The sequence below is a fragment of the Berghia stephanieae genome, chromosome 12 (assembly GCF_034508935.2).
Source record: "Berghia stephanieae isolate SIO BIC M18660-M18661 chromosome 12, UCSD_Bste_1.3, whole genome shotgun sequence".
NCBI lineage: Eukaryota > Metazoa > Mollusca > Gastropoda > Nudibranchia > Aeolidiidae > Berghia > Berghia stephanieae.
In genome coordinates, this window is record NC_088371.1 from 5,678,341 (window position 1) to 5,698,340 (window position 20,000).

General features: G+C 36.4%; 1 protein-coding gene across 4 annotated transcripts in view; it reads left to right on the top strand.

The window, feature by feature from the left end:
* The window catches only part of LOC144957779 (acid-sensing ion channel 1-like), a 306,131-nt gene that overhangs the window by 256,469 nt on the left and 29,662 nt on the right, over positions 1–20,000 (top strand). For all 4 annotated transcript variants that reach the window (XM_078889195.1, XM_078889197.1, XM_078889196.1 and 1 more), the window contains one exon: positions 8,285–8,367. In XM_078889195.1, coding sequence (XP_078745321.1) covers positions 8,285–8,367 — 83 coding nt within the window. The remainder of the gene's footprint in view (positions 1–8,284; positions 8,368–20,000) is intronic.

A 20,000-nucleotide genomic window follows, 5' to 3' on the forward strand; every position in this document is an offset into this window, starting at 1 on the left:
ATTCGTCAACCCAGCTTCGAAAGTCTTCCTCCGCCCTAAGAACTGTTTCAGAGTCACCTTCAAGTTTAGTGATTGGACAGTGGAGGACGATGTGATCGCTGGTCTCTGGAGCTGCCTGACATTTCCAACAGGCAGCACTGTTCCCAAGTTTCCATCTGCACATATTTGATGCAGTTCTGGCATGTCCTGTTAAGAGGCGATTTGAGGAAACCCAGTATTTCCTGTCACTACAAAAGTGAAAAATTAGGAAGCAGGAATGGTTTAAGAAAATAATATATCTGAAAAATTGTACCTGAAACAGTACCGGGCAAAGCAGAAAGAAGATAAAATAAAGATCTGAACAAGTGTGTATGAAAGGTGCCAGACAAAGCAAGAAATAAAAATACAAGAAAAAAAAACCATCCCAAAAAATCAGTCTACCTCGACAGGAGATCGAACCTCAGACCTTCTGGTTACCGGTCAGATGTGCTACCATGACGGGCAATTGTAGCACGTCTGACGAGGGCTACTACGATATAAGACTTTGTCAATATATATTTTTGACACATTCAAAATATTTAATGCTGAAATTTTTTTTTTGTTTGTTTCATTTTTTTCAAACATTTCCATTTAAGATGTTATAAAATTGAGCTTTTTATACAGCGCAATATCGACTCAAAGCGCTATACAAAGGGTCCGTGACCAACAGCAACACGTAACATATTGAACGAGATATGATGCCTATTAGGCGATATTACAATTTTTTTCCGACAAAGACAACGCTGTTAACGGCCAGTTAAGTCATGTTACACCTGAATACGGGAGAGAATGTGAGTTATTTTAAAGAGCCTTTTCCAAGGACTCAATTATGCGCCGAGCGAGGCTCGAACCCAGGACCTTCCGATCCGATAGCGAGTGGCATACCATTAGGCCACATAGCCACACTTAATGCATGCGTATTTTTTTTTCTTTTATTGATTTTATATGAAATATTTGATACCTCAACCAATAATGTCGAAGAGCAACATTTTATATTTTTGCTTTTATTTTTCAATTGCAATGATCTTCAACCATGTCGCGTTTCCCTACCGATAGTGTATCGAGATGAAGTTTGTAGACATAATAGGTCCATCGTTTTTCCTACTTTCCGTAATTGGATTCAATAGTCTGATGTCACGTCCGCCCAACAACGAGCAGCTTGGTTCTAAACAAAGAAAATTGGTTCTTTTCATGCTTCATGCTGGCTAGAACTTTTTCACATGTCATGTGATCAGAATGTATAAAAGCCGAAACATGATCATATTTATAATGTTTTTTTCTCCTCTGGGGCTACACTTTTATGCTCGTCGGAGAAGTATTTCATATGGGCATCCGCCATTATCCCGATAGTTTAGAACCAGTTACTAGGTTACTACGCGTCATTACGAGGGAAGTGACGTCACGGCTGTTGGCAACAATTACAAATAAAAAGCAGTAAGCTTCACAAAGCCCTTAATTTCTCTCAGCTATCAGACCTATAAATGTGCGTACCAAGGTTTGATCCAAAAACTATCATTATCTTCATTGGTTGCATTTAAAAATAGAATAATTCAATCTATTCTTTTAAATAAATAGGGTTGGAGATCAACATTTTTCGTGCTGCCAATTTTAGATATTTATCATCGAGCCCAGACTTATTGGCAAATCTAAACGTTATAAAACAATTTTCCCAAATTGATATATTAAGAGTAACTTGCAAACCTTTCTTAAATCAATTTAATTAACTACTACTTCTTCTTCTTCTTCTTCTTCTTCTTCTTCTTCTTCTTCTTCTTCTTCTTCTTCTTCTTCTTCTTCTTCTTCTTCTTCTTCTTCTTCTTCTTCTTCTTCTTCTTCTTCTTCTTCTTCTTCTTCTTCTTCTTCTTCTTCTTCTTCTTCTTCTTCTTTTTTCTTCTTCTTCTTCTTCTTCTTCTTCTTCTTCTTCTTCTTCTTCTTCTTCTTCTTCTTCTTCTTCTTCTTCTTCTTCTTCTTCTTCTTCTTCTTCTTCTTCTTCTTCTTCTCTCTTCTTCTTCTTCCTTCTTCTTCTTCTTCTTTCTTCTTCTTCTTCTTCTTCTTCTTCTTCTTCTTCTTCTTCTTCTTCTTCTTCTTCTTCTTCTTCTTCTTCTTCTTCTTCTTCTTCTTCTTCTTCTTCTTCTTTCTTCTTCTTCTTCTTCTTCTTCTTCTTCTTCTTCTTCTTCTTCTTCTTCTTCTTCTTCTTCTTCTTCTTCTTCTTCTTCTTCTTCTTCTTCTTCTTCTTCTTCTTCTTCTTCTTCTTCTTCTTCTTCTTCTTCTTCTTCTTCTTCTTCTTCTTCTTCTTCTTCTTCTTCTTCTTCTTCTTCTTCTTCTTCTTCTTCTTCTTCTTCTTCTTCTTCTTCTTCTTCTTCTTCTTCTTCCAATGGTTATTAAAAAATAAAAATAAAATAAAATTCACTTTATTCATCCCAAAAGGGAAAATTGTCTCTAGGGTCTATTCCAAGGGAAGACTGTAATAACCCAGGCGTAAGCCGCAGTGCAGAAACGCAAACTGAGATAGGGCGAGGTGACTTGCTCAATGTCACACAATGTAGCGGGTATTCGAACTCGGTACATTTCGGGAACGAAGCAACCATAGTGCCACTGAGGCACGCTGCCCGTCTTCTATCTGCTAGGGCATTAATCATGAGTCCAAAATTTAACCTTGGCTTTCGGATTTGCCATCATTTTGCCGTCCTCCAAACACCGGACAGATCACCTGATGGCCCAAAAGATTCGTCACGATTGACGAGTACATAATATATTATGCAAATAAGTGCACGCTGGTCTCGATCTATGTCAAACTCACAATACAGTATTTTAATAAATTAAGATAGATGTATGCCTTCGTAAAGGCCTTTATTTCTCCTAAAATCCTTTGATTTCTCCTTTTATTTAACCGCATCATTCACAGATGTCACTACCATATACAGTTATCTCCTTTCTTTACTAAAAAAAAGGTCATTTTCTAAGCCTTGAAAAATAGAAAGCAGACAGTCTGGGGTGGTTTAACATTAAAAATTATATTTATATCTTTAAAAATAAAAATCTATCTTGAAATTTGTCTCATTTGTCTATTTGATTTGAGTTCTTTAAATATTAATTTTACTTATCTTAACTCTAAAGATACTAAATTTTCTTAAATCGTCTTCATACATGACACATCTTATCATAAGAATAGATAGTATGTGCTTGGCTAAGAAGCTCATAACATTGCCATCCGGAAGTATAACGGACCAACACACAAAACTGTGTGTATACATGAACGTTTATAGTCAGGTTAATACAGTTTAGTGAGCATTACTCATAAACGCGGATGGCAAAAAACAATAACAAAGGCATGAGTAACGTCATCTTCGAACTATCTATAGATCAAGTAGATCAGAAAGCGTGTACGTACTCTTATGTGAAAGCACAAAGACAATGTATGTGTGTGTGTGTGTGTGTGTATGTGTGTGTGTATGTGTGTGTCTGTGCGTCTTTTCACTCGTGAGAGCACGTCAGAAACGGTGTCTACGTTCGCTTGGGCATCATTAGGCTATAGATAGTTCGAAGACGACGTCACTCAGGTCTTTGTTATTGTTTTTTGCCATCCGCGTTTATGAGTAATGCTCACTGAACTGTTTTAATCCGACTATAAACGTTCATGGATACACACAGTTTTGTGTGTTGGTCTGTTATACTTCCGGATGGCAATGTTATGAGCGTCTTAGCCAAGCGCATACTATCTATAATCGGTCATTTGAATTTAACGTTGGGAATCGCTATCTGCAAAATTCATTTGCGTGCACCTAGCTATAATACTTTATCAAATCGGACCTTTATTATTGTTAATGGCTCAGAAGATTCATCTCGATCTAGGTGTGTTAATTTCTATAATACAATAGTATAATTAGTAAAACGACTGCCTGTTCGTAATATCCTTTATTTATGCGGGGTTGCCACTACTTTTTAAAAAATTAAATTTAAAAAAAAAACAAAAACGTTTACATCGACGTGAACTTATATACAGGTCTGATAACCCAATTCGTTATGGGCTCATCATTGTTGTAATGGGAATCTCACAAAATGACGCAAATTACTGTCCATTACAACAATGTTAAACTAGGCCCTTAAGTAGTGGGTTCGGATGTCAGACCTGCATAATATAATATGCACACGTTGGTTGACGTCAATGTATTTCGGTGTTATAGTATTTCATTCGATGCACGACTTTTTGTATTAGGTCCTCATAGTTTTACATATTTTATTTCCGCCTAAGAAACAACTCGCCCAATCTATAGATAGTATGCGCTTGGCTAAGAAGCTCACAACATTGCCATCCGGAAGTATAATGGATCAACACAAAAAACTGTGTACAACCATGAACGTTTATATGCAGGTTAATACAGTTTAGTGAGAACTACTCATAAACGCGGATGCAAAAAAACAGCAACAAAGACATGAGTGACGTCAACTTCGAACTATCTATAGAAGTAGTTTACACTTGGTTTGTAATAAAACTATTTGTCAAATATCATCAAATTAAGAGTCATTGATATCGGTTGGAAATTTGAAAATGTACCTTGAAACAGTTTTTTTTTCACTTCCTTTCTATCAGGTTTTATCATTTATAAGCTATAATTTGCTAATTGTCATAGTTGTGTTGTCATAGTATATCAAATTAAGGGTCATTGTTATCGGTTGGAAATTTGAAAATGTACCTTAAAACAGTTTTTTTTTCACTTCCTTTCTATCAGGTTTTATCATTTTAAAGCTATAATTTGCTAATTGTCTTAGTTGTGTTGTCATAGTATATCAAATTAAGAGTCATTGTTATCTGTTTGAAACTTGACAATGTACCTTGAAACTTGAAACAGTTTTTTTTTCTCACTTTTCTTCTATCTGGTTTTATCACTTTTAATCTATATTTTGCTAATTGTTTTAATTGTGCTGATTTTCTCTCTATTATTAATCGTTGTCGTTATTGAATGAGAGCACTATGATCACCCCAGGTTCTTTTTTTATAAATATGGTTATTTCTTAGTGCACGCTGGTCTCGATCTATGTCAAACTCACAATACAGTATTTTAATAAATTAAGATAGATGATGCCTTCGTAAAGGCCTTTATTTCTCCTAAAATCCTTTGATTTCTCCTTTTATTTAACCGCATCATTCACAGATGTCACTACCATATACAGTTATCTCCTTTCTTTACTAAAAAAAAAGGTCATTTTCTAAGCCTTGAAAAATAGAAAGCAGACAGTCTGGGGTGGTTTAACATTAAAAATTATATTTATATCTTTAAAAATAAAAATCTTTATTGAAATTTGTCTCATTTGTCTATTTGATTTGAGTTCTTTAAATATTAATTTTACTTATCTTAACTCTAAAGATACTAAATTTTCTTAAATCGTCTTCATACATGACACATCTTATCATAAGAATAGATAGTATGTGCTTGGCTAAGAAGCTCATAACATTGCCATCCGGAAGTATAACGGACCAACACACAAAACTGTGTGTATACATGAACGTTTATAGTCAGGTTAATACAGTTTAGTGAGCATTACTCATAAACGCGGATGGCAAAAAACAATAACAAAGGCATGAGTGACGTCATCTTCGAACTATCTATAGATCAAGTAGATCAGAAAGCGTGTACGTACTCTTATGTGAAAGCACAAAGACAATGTATGTGTGTGTGTGTGTATGTGTGTGTGTTATGTGTGTGTCTGTGCGTCTTTTCACTCGTGAGAGCACGTCAGAAACGGTGTCTACGTTCGCTTGGGCATCATTAGGCTATAGATAGTTCGAAGACGACGTCACTCAGGTCTTTGTTATTGTTTTTTGCCATCCGCGTTTATGAGTAATGCTCACTGAACTGTTTTAATCCGACTATAAACGTTCATGGATACACACAGTTTTGTGTGTTGGTCTGTTATACTTCCGGATGGCAATGTTATGAGCGTCTTAGCCAAGCGCATACTATCTATAATCGGTCATTTGAATTTAACGTTGGGAATCGCTATCTGCAAAATTCATTTGCGTGCACCTAGCTATAATACTTTATCAAATCGGACCTTTATTATTGTTAATGGCTCAGAAGATTCATCTCGATCTAGGTGTGTTAATTTCTATAATACAATAGTATAATTAGTAAAACGACTGCCTGTTCGTAATATCCTTTATTTATGCGGGGTTGCCACTACTTTTTAAAAAATTAAATTTAAAAAAAAAACAAAAACGTTTACATCGACGTGAACTTATATACAGGTCTGATAACCCAATTCGTTATGGGCTCATCATTGTTGTAATGGGAATCTCACAAAATGACGCAAATTACTGTCCATTACAACAATGTTAAACTAGGCCCTTAAGTAGTGGGTTCGGATGTCAGACCTGCATAATATAATATGCACACGTTGGTTGACGTCAATGTATTTCGGTGTTATAGTATTTCATTCGATGCACGACTTTTTGTATTAGGTCCTCATAGTTTTACATATTTTATTTCCGCCTAAGAAACAACTCGCCCAATCTATAGATAGTATGCGCTTGGCTAAGAAGCTCACAACATTGCCATCCGGAAGTATAATGGATCAACACAAAAAACTGTGTACAACCATGAACGTTTATATGCAGGTTAATACAGTTTAGTGAGAACTACTCATAAACGCGGATGCAAAAAAACAGCAACAAAGACATGAGTGACGTCAACTTCGAACTATCTATAGAAGTAGTTTACACTTGGTTTGTAATAAAACTATTTGTCAAATATCATCAAATTAAGAGTCATTGATATCGGTTGGAAATTTGAAAATGTACCTTGAAACAGTTTTTTTTTCACTTCCTTTCTATCAGGTTTTATCATTTATAAGCTATAATTTGCTAATTGTCATAGTTGTGTTGTCATAGTATATCAAATTAAGGGTCATTGTTATCGGTTGGAAATTTGAAAATGTACCTTAAAACAGTTTTTTTTTTCACTTCCTTTCTATCAGGTTTTATCATTTTTAAGCTATAATTTGCTAATTGTCTTAGTTGTGTTGTCATAGTATATATCAAATTAAGAGTCATTGTTATCTGTTTGAAACTTGACAATGTACCTTGAAACTTGAAACAGTTTTTTTTTCTCACTTTTCTTCTATCTGGTTTTATCACTTTTAATCTATATTTTGCTAATTGTTTTAATTGTGCTGATTTTCTCTCTATTATTAATCGTTGTCGTTATTGAATGAGAGCACTATGATCACCCCAGGTTCTTTTTTTATAAATATGGTTATTTCTTTTTGTAAAAATATATCTGTAAACATAGTTTCCTTCATTCCCTTTCTTGTTCAATGTCTGCTTGTTCTATCTCTCTCTCTCTCTCTCTCTCTCTCTCTCTCTCTTTCTCTCTCTCTCTCTTTCTTTCTCTCTCTCTCTCTCTCTCTCCTCTCTCTCTCTCTCTCTCTCTCTCATATATACTTTTTTTTATATATATATTATTATATATATTCATCATATATATATATATTATATATATAATTTCTTCTTCACTATCCTATCTATTCTTATCTATTTCTCTCTCTCTTCCCACTATCCTCCTCCTCCTCCTCCTCCTCCTCCTCCTCCTCCTTCTCTTCTCTCTCTTCTTCTTCTTCTTCTCTTCTTCTTCTTCTTCTTTCTTCTCCTCCTTCTTCTATTATTCTTATTCTTTTCTTCTTCTCTCTTCTCTCTTCTCTCTCTCTCTCTCTCTCTCTCTCTCTCTTTCTTTCTTTCTCTTCTTCCTCTTCCTCTCTCTCTCTTCTCTCTCTCTTTATATCTCTCTTTCTCTTTCTCTCTATCCCTCTCTCTCTCTCCTTCTCTCTCTCTGTCTCTCTTTCTCTCTCTCTCTCTCCCTCTTTCTCTCTCTCTCTCTCTCTCTCTCTCTCTCTCTCTCTCTCTCTCTCTCTCTCTCTCTTCCACTCATCTCTTTCGGCATCGCTTTTTTAAATATATCGATCTATCAATCAATCTAACTATTTATCTCTCCATCCATCTATCTATTTATTCATTTATCTCTTAACTCAATAAAGACCAGCAATGCTATTTAAGTATGAGTACATTTGTCTATCTACGTGTGACTGTGCATGAATTTGTTGTGTTGCTGTTTTTTTTTTTATTTCTCCAATATATGACGTGTTTCATGTATCTATAATGCAAATCTTATTATCTCTATGACCAAAAAAAAAAGCATAATATAAACGTTTACTTGTATTATAATTAGTACCTTTTATATTCTCTCTCTCTCGTTGTCTCTCTCTCCTACAGGATCTCTTGGTTTACTATGCCCAGAACTCTACTATGCACGGAATTCCCTCCATTGTCGGATCCGAACTCTACCGTGGAAGACAGTAAGATCATTAATGCCTTTTTTTTCTGATCGAAACACATTTTTTTCAACAATGTTTTGTATAGATCATCATATCGTGTCGCGCCAGTGGTGGATCCATTGGATGGCTTCAGGGGTGCAGCCTCTCAGGTCCATATCACTGATATGTGGTCCAAGTTCGCACTCGTGAAGGATGTGGTCCATGTTTTGAGCCGTGTGTCCACATTGACATCGGCAGTCTGAAGAAAGTCCCCATATGTGTATTTGTATAGATAGAATTAAGTTGACGTCACTCGGGTCTTTGTTATTGTTTTTTTGCCATCCGCGTTTATGAGTAATACTTGTAGATAGTTCGAAGATGACGTCACTCAGGTCTTTGTTATTGTTTTTGCCATCCGCGTTTATGAGTAATGCTCACTGAACTGTATTAACCTGACTATAAACGTTCATGGATACACACAGTTTTGTGTGTTGGTCCGTTATACTTCCGGATGGCAATGTTATGAGCTTCTTAGCCAAGCGCATACTATCTATAAACGTTCATGGATACACACAGTTTTGTGTGTTGGTCCGTTATACTTCCGGATGGCAATGTTGTGAATTTCTTAGCCAAGCGCATACTATAGATAGAAACCAGGTCATTAGTATTGTTTTTTTTTGCCATCCATGTTTATGAGTAATTCTCACTAAGCTGTATGAACCTGACTATAAACGTTCAACGTTACACATAGTTTTGTGTGTTGGTCCATAATAGCTTCTTAGCATAACGCATACTATCTATATATAGAATGCGCTTGGCTAAGAAGTTCACAACATTGCTATCCGGAAGTATAACAGTCGAACACACAAAATTGTGTGTATCCATGAACGTTTATAATCTGGTTAATACAGTTTAGTGAGAAGCACTCACAAACGCGGATGGCAAAAAACAATAACAAAGACGTGAGTGACGACATCTTCGAACTATCTATAGATAGAATGAAGTTGACGTCACTCGGGTCTTTTTTTATTGTTTTTTTTTTTTCTTGCCATCGCGTTTATGAGTAATTCCCACTAAACGGTGTTAACCAGACTATAAACGTTCAAGGTTACACAGAGTTTGTGTGTTGGTCCGTTATACTTCCTGATGGCAATGTTGTGAACTTCTTACCCAAGCGCATTCTATATAGAATGAAGTTGACGTTATTAGGGTCTTTGTTATTGATTTCTTTTTTCTTTCTATCCGCGTTTATGAGTAATTCCCACTGAGGTTACACATGGTTTTGTGTTTTGGTCCATTATACGTAGATAGTATGCGCTTGGCTAAGAAGCTCATAACATTGTCATCCGGAAGTATGTAGGACCAACACACAAAACTGTGTGTATCCATGAACGTTTATAGTCGGGTTAATACAGCTCAGTGAGCATTACTCATAAACGCGGATGGCAAAAAACAATAACAAAGACCCGAGTGACGTCATCTTCGAACTATCTATAGATAGTTCGAAGTTGACATCACTCAGGTCTTTGTAGGATTCAATAGTCTGATGTCACGTCGCCCAGCAACGAGCAGCTTGGTTCTAAACAAAGAAAACTGGTACTTTTTATTCTTCACGCTGGCTAGAACTTATTCACATGTCATGTGATCAGAATTTATAAAATTCAAAACATAATCAGATTTATAATGATTTTCTCCTCTGGATACACTTTTATGCTCGTCGGAGAAATATTTCATAAGGGCGTCCGCCATTGTTCCGATAGTTAAGAACCAATTTCTAAGTTACCATGCGTCATTACGGGGCAAGTGACGTCACGACTGTTGAAGCGTATTCTCACTGAACTGTATTAACCTGACTATAAACGTTCATGGTTACACACAATTTTGTGTTCTGGTCATTTATGCTTCCCGATGGCAATGTTGTGAGCTTTTAGGCAATCGCATACTATCTATAAACGTTCATGGTTACACACAATTTTGTGTTCTGGTCATTAATGCTTCCCGATGGCAATGTTGTGAGCTTTTAGGCAATCGCATACTATCTATAAACGTTCATGGTTACACACAATTTTGTGTTCTGGTCATTAATGCTTCCCGATGGCAATGTTGTGAGCTTTTAGGCAATCGCATACTATCTATAAACGTTCATGGTTACACACAATTTTGTGTTCTGGTCATTAATGCTTCCCGATGGCAATGTTGTGAGCTTTTAGGCAATCGCATACTATCTATAAACGTTCATGGTTACACACAATTTTGTGTTCTGGTCATTAATGCTTCCCGATGGCAATGTTGTGAGCTTTTAGGCAATCGCATACTATCTATAAACGTTCATGGTTACACACAATTTTGTGTTCTGGTCATTAATGCTTCCCGATGGCAATGTTGTGAGCTTTTAGGCAATCGCATACTATCTATAAACGTTCATGGTTACACACAATTTTGTGTTCTGGTCATTAATGCTTCCCGATGGCAATGTTGTGAGCTTTTAGGCAATCGCATACTATCTATAAACGTTCATGGTTACACACAATTTTGTGTTCTGGTCATTAATGCTTCCCGATGGCAATGTTGTGAGCTTTTAGGCAATCGCATACTATCTATAAACGTTCATGGTTACACACAATTTTGTGTTCTGGTCATTAATGCTTCCCGATGGCAATGTTGTGAGCTTTTAGGCAATCGCATACTATCTATAAACGTTCATGGTTACACACAATTTTGTGTTCTGGTCATTAATGCTTCCCGATGGCAATGTTGTGAGCTTTTAGGCAATCGCATACTATCTATAAACGTTCATGGTTACACACAATTTTGTGTTCTGGTCATTAATGCTTCCCGATGGCAATGTTGTGAGCTTTTAGGCAATCGCATACTATCTATAAACGTTCATGGTTACACACAATTTTGTGTTCTGGTCATTAATGCTTCCCGATGGCAATGTTGTGAGCTTTTAGGCAATCGCATACTATCTATAAACGTTCATGGTTACACACAATTTTGTGTTCTGGTCATTAATGCTTCCCGATGGCAATGTTGTGAGCTTTTAGGCAAGCGCATACTATCTATATAGTCTATTATTTTTTTTCCCTCAATGCATCTTCAATCGTTTAAGTATCACTATTTTATCTGACCCGTTTTGTAATAGAGATAAAAAATGTTAGAGGTATTATAGATGGAACAAAATTGACGTCACACAGCTCTTCTCTTTGTTATTGTTTTTAGACAGCCATAATTGTGATTATTAGATCTCTCTAAAGTATTCATGCTGCGCATTGAGTAAAAATACTCACAAGATCCGTCAGCATAATTAAACGTACCAATACACAAAACTATGTGTAACCTTAATAAAACGTTTCTAGTCTGATTGATATACTTTAGTGAGAACTAAATAGCTGTCTAAAAGAAATTACAAAGAGCTGGGTGACGTCAATTGTGACCCCTCGTCTCAAATCGGTGTTATGTTGGGATGGACCAGATGCTAAAAAATCAAATTATGATTATACCGGTCAAAAATATGAAACGTTGTTATTTACCACAGTAAAATGTGATATTCCTTCTCCTCTATAAAACACATAAACTCAACTTAAGCATGATATTTCTGGCTACAAATTCCAGTTTTAGCAACTTAATCATCCCGACTTGATACCGTTTTGAGACGAGGGGTCACAATTTTGTTCCATTTATATCAATCAGAATCAGACTATAAAGGCTCAAGGTTACACATTTGTGTGTTGTAACGTTACATCCGGCTGATGGATGTTTTTGGTATTTTACCTTAACGCATAGCATCAATAATGAGAATTAGTCAAAAATAAATAAAACTAGTTTGAGCAGCATGTTTTGAATAATAAATACGTGCCACTCCTGTTTGAAATCCGATATGTTCACGATAATCTTGACATTCTCCAGCTTATTGAAATAAGAAAACATATATATATATATATTTTTTTTTTTTTTTTTTTTTTTTAACTGACAAAATGACAACAAATTTTGGATGTCTCTTATTTCTGAGATTGAAGAAAATAAGAACGAAAGAAAGAAAGAAAGAAAGAAAAAAAGAAAGAAGGAAAGAAGGAAAGAACGAAAGAAAGAACGAAAGATAGAAAAGAAAAAAAAAGAAAGAAGGAAAGAAAGAAAGAAAGAAAAAAAAAAGAAAGAAAGAAAGAAAGAGGAAAAGAACAAAAATCAAAAGGCTTATAGGATGAAGAAGATAAAAAAAACATTTGCTCACACTCTCGCTCTTTCATCACAACATCGGGGTTCGGTTACCTCTTGGCTTATTAGGCTCCACGGTGATTGGATAACTAATTGATTGGACGTGTTTTAGACAAAATCATATTCTCTCTAGATAGTTGAAAATCGTTGGTCTTAAAAAAGAAAAAAGAAAAAAAGGAGCTTTTAATATAGCGCAATATCCACTAAATGTGCTCAAAGCGCTTTACAAGGGGTCCCTGGCCAACAGCATTATTTAACATTTAGTACGGGACATGACGCCTGTTAGGCGATGTTACAATTTTTTCGGACAGAGACAACGCTATTAACGGTCAGGTACTCATTTTACACCTGAGTACGGTGAGAGAATGTGAGTAATAAGAGCCTTCTCCAAGGAGTCAACTAGGCACCGAGCGAGGCTCTAACTCAGGACCTTCCGATCCGATAGCGAGTGTCATATCACTAGACCACATAGCCGCACAGGAAAGGCCTGGTACTACGAAACATTCGTAGAAATACGAATTTTGGCTCCAACTATAGTAAGAACGAAGATGACGTCACGCAGGTCTTTGTTATTGTATTTTATTGCTTTTATGAGTAATGGTCACTAAACTGTATTAACCAGACTATAAACGTTCATGGATACACACAGTTTTGTGTGTTGGTCCGTTATACTTCTGGATGGCAATGTTATGAGCTTCTAAGCCAAGCGCATACTATCTATAGAACTGAATTCGCCTCTTTGAATCTGGGATGTATTTCTAATTCAGAAAACTGAGTGGTGCAGGCACTGACTAATGTTGATAACAACAAAAAATGAAGTGAGTAGGAAAGTGCCAGCCAGAAGACAAACAGTACCAGTACTATACAAACAAATATTTGTTTTCCACATTAATTTGTGTATTGTTGTGCTGACGAAGGGTTTGTACCCGAAACGTCGTCCATTGTCTGTTTTGTTCCCATACGAAGCCTTTCCATTTTCACTCTTTCGTTAGTATTTTACGATCACCGGCTTCAGGCAGCCCCTACCGTTTTCTACAGGACCAGTACCATTAAGGTCACGGGTTCGAGCCCCCCCCCCCCCCCCCCCCCGCGAAGTTTTTATTCTCTGTTGTCCTCTTTGACTCCATAAATCTTGTTGAAAAGGAAAGTTTAGTTCCGTGGATTCTTTTAAAAGGACTTTGGAGCGGGGGGTTTTTTTTGGATCATGCTGAGGGCAAATTTTTTGTTTCTTAATCTATTTAAAGTGACTTTTTCTTTGTTTTTTTTCCTTGGAAAATATGAATTTGTGACTCCTCGTCTCAAAACAGTATTAAGTCGGGATGACTAAGACGCTGAAAATGAAATTTGTAGCCAGAAATATCATGCTTAAGTTGAGTTTATATGCTTTATAGAGGAGAAGGAATATCATATTTAACTGTGCTAAATACCAACGTTTCATATTTTTGACCCGTTTAACTATAATTTGACTTTTTAGCATCTGGTCCATCGCGACATAATACCGTTTTGAGACGAGGGGTCACAAATTATTTGTTTCTTAAGCTATTTAAGGTCACTTTTTTCTTTCTTTTTTTCCTTGGAAAATACGATTTTTTTTTGTTTATTTTTCAAGTGGGCAGCTCTGGTGGTCTACCCTGTCATGCTCTGAAAACGCAAGTTTTTGAAGTTTTGACCAGTAAAGTTATCCTTCAAATATCAATCAATCGATTAAAATGATCAACCTCTCAAAAATCCTTCTTAAACTTTGAGGAAGTCCCAGGGTTGAGAATCGTTGACAAAAACGAGGATTGTTTTTAATGATCGACATTTGAAAGGACCCATTTTATGGTCAAAATTGATCAAATGTTGTTTGTTTTGTTTTGTTTTGTTTTGTTTTGATTTGTTTTGTTTTTAGAGAACGACTTTCTGATCAAAGTTTAGAAGGCTTGTAGAATAAAGGGGATGAAATCCTTTGAAGTTTGACTGACTCACTTTAATCTCAACAATATCGGAGTTAAGCGCTTTAAGATTTCCACATAAAGTAAGTTAGATTATATACAAATAATATTATCGCTGGAAATAGTGGGTCGATGGGGGAGAGAATACCATAGCTTAGATAATGAAAGTAGTGAACTAAGAGTGCATCCTTTTCTTGAGTTATATACAAATAATATATCGCCGTAACATAGTCGGTCGATGTGGGACAGAATATCATAGCTTAGCACATTTAGTGGATATTACGCTATATAGGGAATGAGATTAGCGGAAGAGTAGCGTCCCTTGATTGGACGTCACCGGCGGAAAAGTTATTAGAGAGAGAACGTCATGATGGTTGTGCGCATGCGTCTCTCGTCCTCGCTTCCGGTGAAAGCGGCATGAGACACTTCACCGAAAGCAAGGACGAGAGAGACGCATACACAAAACCATTTCGACGTTCTCTCTGTAAGGTGACGTCCAATCAAGGGACGCTACTCTTCCGCTAATCTCATTCCCTATATACAGCTCAAGCTCAAGCTCAAAGGGAGAGTCAACGACTATTCACTGGATTATCCTCCAGTCTAGAAAACGTTAGGGATTGCCTGAAGCCTGTGATCGTGAAAATACTAATTAAAAGAGTGAAAATGGAGAGGCTTCGTATGGGAACAAAACAGACAATGGACGTTTCGGGTACAAACCCTTCGTCAGCACAACAATACACACAAATTAACGTGGAAAACAAATAAAATAAAATATAATGCAAAATAACTTTGTATAGTCCGTACTCAATGGCGGTTGCAGTGTGAACCAGCTTACCAACATAAGTATTGATTTTTAAACTCTAACTCAAAAGAAATACGCGCACAATTAACATAATTTTGTTGAGTAAAACAAACTCTATTCTATAACAAAGCAGTGAATATCCATAACTAGATAGAGCAAGATTAATTCTTCAAAGCTTGTGGTGTACAAAAGACGTTAATTTGAATGAGAAAGATGTTGGTTGTATCGTAACAAATAAATATGACGATTTTCCTGTGGTTGGTAAGGAGAGGATTAACTAAATCCAACTGAATACTAACGAAGGGGAGCAACTCTTTCTTAGAGTAGCTCAAAGGACATAACATCTTGGATTGCGCAAAAGACCAGAGGTTTGTTTTTCCCGTCAATGTATTTCTAAAGTCACCTTTCAAAGTCGGATTAATTCCGGTATAATACCGACAGAGACAACTCTGTTAACGGACAGTTACTCATTATACTCCCGAGTACAATGAGAGACTGTGAGTAAAGAGCTTTTTTCGAAGGACTCAGCTAAGCGCCAGGCGAGGCTCGAACCCAGGACCTTCCGATCCAAAAGCTAGTGTCATACCATAAGACAACATAGCCGCATAGTATTTATAGTTTTAAACGATCAATGACAATTGCTTGCTACCATCTAGATAGGATGCTAATCTATCCCAAATTACTGATAAACCAACTACCCAATCATTGCAATGTCGACCAAGAGGCTCAGGGGTAAAAAGAAAAAAGTCTAGACCTCACCAAGAATCGAACAATGTTCCTTTGCGTTTGAATCGAGCGTTCTACCAACTAAGCTTTCGGGATTTCCACTTCGTACAATACAATAAAAATTGTCCGTAATTTGATTCAGTAGTCTGATGTCACGCCGCCCGGAAACGGCGGCCATCTTGGTTCTAAACAAAGAAAATCATTACTTTTTATTCTTCTTGTTGGCTAGAACTTTTCATATGCCTTGTGATCAGAATGTGTAAAAGTCAAAACATGATCAAATTTATGGGTTTTTTTTCCTCTGGAGACGCTTTTATGCTCGCCGGAGAAATATTTCATACGAGCGTCCGCCATTGTTCCGATAGTTTAGAGCCAGTGTTACTAAGTTATCATGCGTCAATAGGAAGGAAGTGACGTTACCCCTGTTGAAGAGTATTCTCTCTTATTCTACCTGCTGATTTGGTTAAACTATCGTTCTATTTGCCTTTCCTATTATTCAGGATTATTTAGATTAGACCGTTTTATTTATGTAATTGGTAATATGTCCTTCGGACAAATTCTATCCCCGTGTTGATTGGATGATGTAGTGCATTCAGAAACAACTCCAGACACAGTCTATACAAATTATTCCGGATTGCCATCAGGTCACGATATCATCTATTATATATATATATATATATATATATATATATATATATATATATATATATATATATATATATATATATATATATATATATATAAATGTAAATTTTCACTCGCATTATTCTTGCCAAGACGATTCGTTTCAGTGTTCCCACCTCATCAGTCGGCATAATCCATTTGTAAGAAATGTCCGTAGAAAACTCCAAACTAACGTTGTTTCGCTGCCTAGTGGTGACTAGTTTTGATGTGTAGTGTGATGTGCTCTCGTGTTTATATTATGAGTGTCTGTGTGTATGTGTGTGTGTGTGTGTGTGTGTATGTGTGTGTGCGTGTAGGTGTGTTGTGTGTTGTGTGTACATGTGTGTATGATATTGTAGTGGAATGTGGTGCGGTGGGGGGGGGGGAGGGAAGAGGGGGGGGGGGGAAAGGGGGGGGGGGGGGTTATTTGGCCTTTTGCGTTTTGAGCTTGAATTTGTTAGAGTGTCTGCACATTGTCATCAGTTCAGATCTTTTGTTTAAGGTGCTATTGTTTCTGTGGTTGTGTAGTAAAATCTCCAGTTTCTCTGTCAGGCATAAATTGCATTTTCTGGCACCGCATCTGTAGGGGCTGCTTTGCTTGACGACCTCCCAGGTTATTGTTGGTGTTTTTTGTGTGTTTATTTGTTCCCAATAGTGCATTGCTAATTTGGTGCTTTTTGCTTTACTTTAGTGTGTTATGGAGGCTTTGTGGTTGTTGTATCGTGTTTTGAATGGGGGTTCTGTGCTGCCGATGTATTGTGCTGCGGTGTTATCAGTGGTTATGGTAGCTTTGTAGACTATGGCGCTTTTTTGGCAGTTTCCTTTAAGAGGGCAATTGTCTTTCTTTCTGCAGTTACAGTTGTCTTTATTTGTATTGGTGTTGTTGGGTTCGGTTATGATTTGTCTGTTGTGGTTGGTGATGATCTGTTTCATGTTTTGTGCACAGCTGTAGCTTATCTTGACGTTGTTTCTGTTGATTATTTTGTGCAGACGGTGGTTCTTCGGGAAGTGCTTATCGATGAGTGCAAGGAACTGCTTGCCGATATTTGTAGTGATTGCGTTGTTGAACGGCGGGTTGAACCATATTATATTCCTTTTTCTGTTTTGTTTTGGTGTTGTGGCGTGTGTTAGATTTTTGTATTTCAGTGTTGAGGTGTGTCCGCTCTGTTTGAGTGCCATTTCGTAGTCTTGTTTTGTTTCGTTGAATATGCTTTCATTTGAGGAGAGGTTGTTTAGCCGTTGTTCTATCATGGTGGGTATTTGTTTTATTATCGTAGGTGGGTGGTTGGAGTGTTTGTGGACGTACAAAGGGGCGCTGTTGGGTTTCTTGTATGGTCTATACGTGTTAGTTTTGATATATATATATATATATATATATATATATATTATATATATATATTATATATATATATATATATATGTGTGTGTGTGTGTGTTTTAGAGGAATATAACAGAATGAGGTGAGAATAAGTATATATGTGGTAAATATTAAAATAATAATTCGCTCCATTGCTACATGTCGAGCACTATCCGTACCATATTTGTATCCAACACGATTCAATATATATATATATATATATATATATATATATATAGTAGAGAGAGAGAGAGAGAGAGAGAGAGAGAGAGATAGAGAGAGAGAAAGAGAGAGAGAGAGAGAGAGAGAGAAAGAGAGAGGATATATATATATATATATAAATGAATTACTTGTGGTATCTTTAGATATCGGCTGGGCCATTCATCAATAAGAGAATTATATTTAACAGTAAATTAACTTATCCAACTAATAAATACAAAAAGACCTGAAGCGGGGATCAAACCAGGGAATGTGCTGCGCCTTAACTACGTTATCGCCCCCCCCCCCACGCCCCTATATATGTATATGACTTGAAATCCGAGACATCCAGTGGTCACTAGACGGGATATAGTTACTAAACCGACTGTTTTCAGAGCACCAAGGAAGACAACTCTTGTCACAATTCGTAATGGAACTCTTCATCGTTAACGGATACAAAAGGAGACATGGGAGGTCTCCATGGGGTGTTTTTGTATACTTGAGTTGCCATAGAAATAAATCATGCTAACAAAAACCAATAATAGCCGACAACTCTGATTTTTACAACCAATGTGTTTCATGAATGACACATTTAATCCCCTCTTCTTTTCTTCTTAAATTCTTATTATAATATCCCTTTAGTAGTCTCTAATATATATAGTATGCGCTTGACTAAGAAGCTCACAACATTGCCATCCGGAAGTGTAATGCACCAACACACAAAACTTTGTGTAACCATGATTTTTTCTAGTCTGGTTAATACAATTTAGTGAGAATTACTCATAACCGTGTAGGGCAAAAAGCAATACCAAAGACCTGAGTGACGTCAACTTCGAACTATCTATAGAGAGAACGAAGATGACGTCATTCATGTCTTTGTTGTTGTTTTTTGCCATCCACGCTTATGAGTACAACTCACTAAACTGTATTAACACAACTATAAACATTCATGTTTACACATAGTTTTGTGTGTTGGTCCGTTATACTTCCGGATGGCAATGTTATGAGCTTCTTAGCCAAACACATACTATCTATAGGAATAAAGTGGTCAAGCTAAAAATACATCGAATAATTACCTCTGACCTTCACCCTTTCTATACACTGCACAGAACGAAAGTTGTATTGAATTTACGACTTCTGACCTTCACCTTTTAAAATAATTTTCAATGCTCCGCCCAGAACTGAACTTGTATTTTGATTTGGGTCACTATAACTTTTTACGTCACTTAAATATTAAAAAAACAAAGGGGAACAATTAGTACCCAACAATGTGATATTTTGTTTGTTTTTGTTTTGTTGACACTTTAAACTAAAATCTATCTAGACTTCTAGTCTCGACTTACTTGAAAATTAGTTTTACTTTTATCATATTTTCATATTTACTGATTTTAACGATGATTTGATTGGAAATAGTACAATACTCTTCAACCATCGTATCGTCACTTCCTTCCTAATGACGCATGGTAACTTAGTAACACTGGCTCTAAACTATCGGAACAATGGCGGACGCCCGTATGAAATATTTCTCCGACGAGCATAAAAGCGTATCCAGAGGAAAGAAACCCATAAATTTGATCATGTTTTGACTTTTACTCATTCTGATCACAAGACATATGAAAAGTTCTAGCCAGCATGAAGAATAAAAAGTAATGATTTTCTTTGTTTAGAACCAAGATGGCCGTCGTTGCCGGGCGGCGTGACATCAGACTACTGAATCATTTTTTGTTTTTGTTTTGTTGACACTTTAAACTAAAATCCATCTAGATTTCTAGTCTCGACT